At 51.6% G+C, this 3386-nt stretch overlaps 1 protein-coding gene across 1 annotated transcript; it reads right to left on the bottom strand.

Moving 5' to 3' along the window:
- Nucleotides 1-1822: 1822 nt before the first annotated feature.
- CTRU02_213837 (cytochrome b5) lies at nucleotides 1823-3309 on the bottom strand (the record flags this gene model as incomplete). The annotated part of the gene is made up of 2 exons (XM_036731095.1): nucleotides 1823-3162; nucleotides 3219-3309. The coding sequence occupies 2 exons, from the start codon at nucleotides 3307-3309 to the stop codon at nucleotides 1823-1825; spliced, it is 1431 nt and encodes a 476-aa protein (XP_036577180.1).
- Nucleotides 3310-3386: the final 77 nt, after the last annotated feature.

Genomic DNA, 3386 nt, shown 5'->3' with positions numbered 1-3386 from the left:
AGTACTATCACGACTCTTAGGCATAACATAACTAGGACCAGACCTATGACGGTACTTAGCGGCTTTAGGGCATCGATATACAACGAGACCTAGGGATATAAAGGTTGCCTTGGAACGGAAGAAACGGGAATAAGTCACGTAATAAGGAACTAATAAGATAAGAGTCGAAAGAGTCGATATGGGATCCTAATGGCCGCTTAACTAACTCCTTATGAGAGAGACAATAAGTTTGAGTACTAACTCCCTCAATTCCTTGACTAGATAGTATAATAAGATAGCTAAGAAAATAGAGAATGGCAGATAAGCACTCAATAGATATTTTTGATTCATTTCTTTTCCAGTAATTAATTCTGGCCATAACCAGAGACTTTCGACATACGAAAGTAAAACCACTACACACAAGGGCCTTGGATTAACTATGATCAGAGAAGCGAAAACGCCATACAGTGGGTTGCGCAAATTCTCAGTGTACCAGAAAATCATTTTGAGATATGATCAGGTAAAAACATCTAGTCAGGGAGGACCTAAGGTAACCCGTGGTTGTGGTTGTGTTTGCTGTTCAATCGCTGCCGGCCCGAATGCTGAATCCCCCCCAACCCTGCTTCAATGTGTAGAACATCTTATAGTTCTTTGGTATGTATCCTTGAAGTTTATTACCAAATGGCTTCCATCCAAAGTACTATAAATGTGCAACTTCGTTATTACGTAGTTAGAAAACTAACAACAGGGTGGAGGGATGGAAGCAGTCCGCCAGAACATGAATATTTACGGACGGACCCACCAGGGACTGCTCAGAGGGTCGACAGAAATCCGGTCATGGCAGGCTTAGTCAGCAGGGATACCGCCCGCTCCTTTTCCATCACAATCCCAAGTTCTCCGGTGGGTATGGTCGCATCTGGCATGTCCCCTAGAACAAGAACCTGATGAACCTGTTTTAGTCTCGCAAAAGGTCAGGGGACAGGGTCAAGGTAAATTATAAAAAAGTCTGAAGAAACATCGCGCGAACCTTAAAAACGGCCGGGATGAGTTGATCTTTTTTTCCGATTGTAACCCAGGGTTCCATCCGTCATTATTCCTAGGTCGATCCCCATTTTCCATTTTTGAGTTACCGAGATTCGGATCGGCTCTTGTTTAAGTGGCTGTTTCCCGTCTTCTTCTTTTTTTTGTCGAAACTCTGTTGGGAATGCCGGGTCCCCTGTCGTTTACCCCACGAACTTTAGACGTGAGGAAACATTGACGATATCTTGGAATCGCCGAAAGGGGGGTATGAGGCAGTGTAAACTGGGGTTGAGATTTTGAGAGTGTTCGTTATTAAATTTTTATGCGCCAAGTTGAGCAAGTTGGGACTAGGTCGTCTGTCAAAGTCATGACTTCTGTCGTTACGTTACCCAAGAGAAAACAAAGTGATTATAGCTAACTCAAATGGTTTATGCAATTTGTCTCGAAAACGGGCTTTCTTACGCCGCTTCGTAGTTGTTATCGTCAATGAAAATGTAGAAACTGCTGTGCACTCCCACAGCCCGCAGCATTCACCAGATAGCACCATGAAATGAACTTGAATGTATCAGTATGTATATCTTTTTGACAAATAAAACGTAAAGTATTACAGGTGGTATCAACATTGGCACACCAAGACGTCGTCGACCCCAAGACACCGCCCAGATGCACCACCCCCGACTCCGTTACGATGCAACCCATATTCCCACAAGAAAAAAAAAAAAAAAAAAACCGAAAACTCTCTATAATCCTTTCTTTTTTGGTATCACCAATTCTATAACGTGCCAATCACACACAAAACATCTTCTCCTCCAAAGTTCTCCTCTTAAAAGCAGAAGACGGCATCGGACATCTTGGACATGGAACCGGGCTTCTCGAAGCCCAGGTTCTCCAGCGACTTCTTGGCGGCGTTGACCATGCCCGGCGGGCCGCACAGCATGATCTTGGTGTCCGGGGACGGGGCGGGGAAGCGCTCGGCCATGAGCTCCTGCGTGACGTAACCGACGCCGTAGGTCCAGTTGTCGGGGGGCGCGTCGAGGAGGTAGTGCAGCTTGAGGTTCTTGGGGTAGCGTCTAGCAAAGGCCTCGAGCTCCTTGCGGAGCAGGATGTCGCCCTCGGTGCGGTTAGCGTAGATGAGGCTGACCTCGGTGGTGTCGCGGTCGTCTTCGCAGATGGCGCGGATGAGCTGGTACATGGGGGTGATGCCGGTGCCGCCGGCAAGCATGCCAATCTTCTTGCAGAGGCCGCGCTTGTAGCGCATGGCACCCTTGGGCCCGCGGAAGAGCACCTCGTTGCCGATTTCGAGGTTGGCGAGGTACTTGCCGGTCAACAGGCCGTCGGGGTAGCAGCGGATGACGAGCTCGAGCTTGCCGAGGTCGGAGTTGTTTGAAGTAGGCGTGTATGACCTGCTGACGGACTTGCCGTCAATCTCAGCCTTGATGGCGACATGCTGGCCGATGGGCAGACCCAGCACGGTGGTGGGGGTGGGCAGCTCAAAGACGAGGCGGTAGACGTTGGGGGCGATGAGCTCCTTCTCGGCGAGAGGCAGAGGGTGGTAGTTGACGGGGTCGAGCCAGCCGCGCTGCAGGAGAGGGTCAGGCTTGGCGACCTTGGGCATCTTCTGGTGCGGGCGGAACTTCATAGGGGTGAGGTCGTAGTGGAGGAGCTTGGAGAGCTTGTTGGCGGTGATGGTGCCGGCTACAGCGAAGAGGGCAGATGCAACTGCGAAGCCCTCGACGAAGCCGAAGCCGGTGCGCTTGGGGCGGCCAGCAGCGGCGCCGAAAGAGAGCCACTCGGGGAGGTGGAGGTTAAGACGCTGGAGAGCGGCGATGGCGTCCTGGCCGGCGGGGGTGTTGGAGGCATGGCGGGCAGCGACGGCGCCGAGAGTCAAGAAAACGGCGGCGGCGGCGGCTTGAGAGGCAACACGGGCAGGGCCGGAGGTGGTGGTGGGCTGGGGAAGAGTCTTGGGGGCAACGCGAACAGCCTTGGGGGCGTTGCGCTTGTTTGCGCCCTTGAGCTTGCCGACGCGGAAGTCGGCCATGATCTCGTAGGCATCTTCAGAGTGACCGGCGTTGTCAAAGGCCTCAGTTGCGTCGACACCACCAGCTTCGATGAGTACCTCTGCGCCACCAGGGTGGTCGTGCAAGTACTTTGTTACATCATAGACTGGACGAGTCAGTTAGTGAGAAGATCCACAATTTTGATGGAAGATTTGAGCGCACCTTCACCGTGGATGACCATCCAGCAGTCGTTGGCTTCTCTGTGAAGAGCGACCTCCTTGGCCGTGAACTCCTGGCCTTCTGTTGATGCCATGATGGGTGTGTGTATGTGTGAATGTGGGTATCTTTAAGAAGTGGATCAAGGAAAGGATGAGGAAATCGGTAGTGACG

This window comes from Colletotrichum truncatum (genome assembly GCF_014235925.2).
Source record: "Colletotrichum truncatum strain CMES1059 chromosome Unknown Contig_0010, whole genome shotgun sequence".
Lineage (NCBI taxonomy): Eukaryota > Fungi > Ascomycota > Sordariomycetes > Glomerellales > Glomerellaceae > Colletotrichum > Colletotrichum truncatum.
The sequence above is the reverse complement of the archived record's forward strand: the minus strand, read 5'-3'. Positions and strand labels throughout refer to the sequence as shown.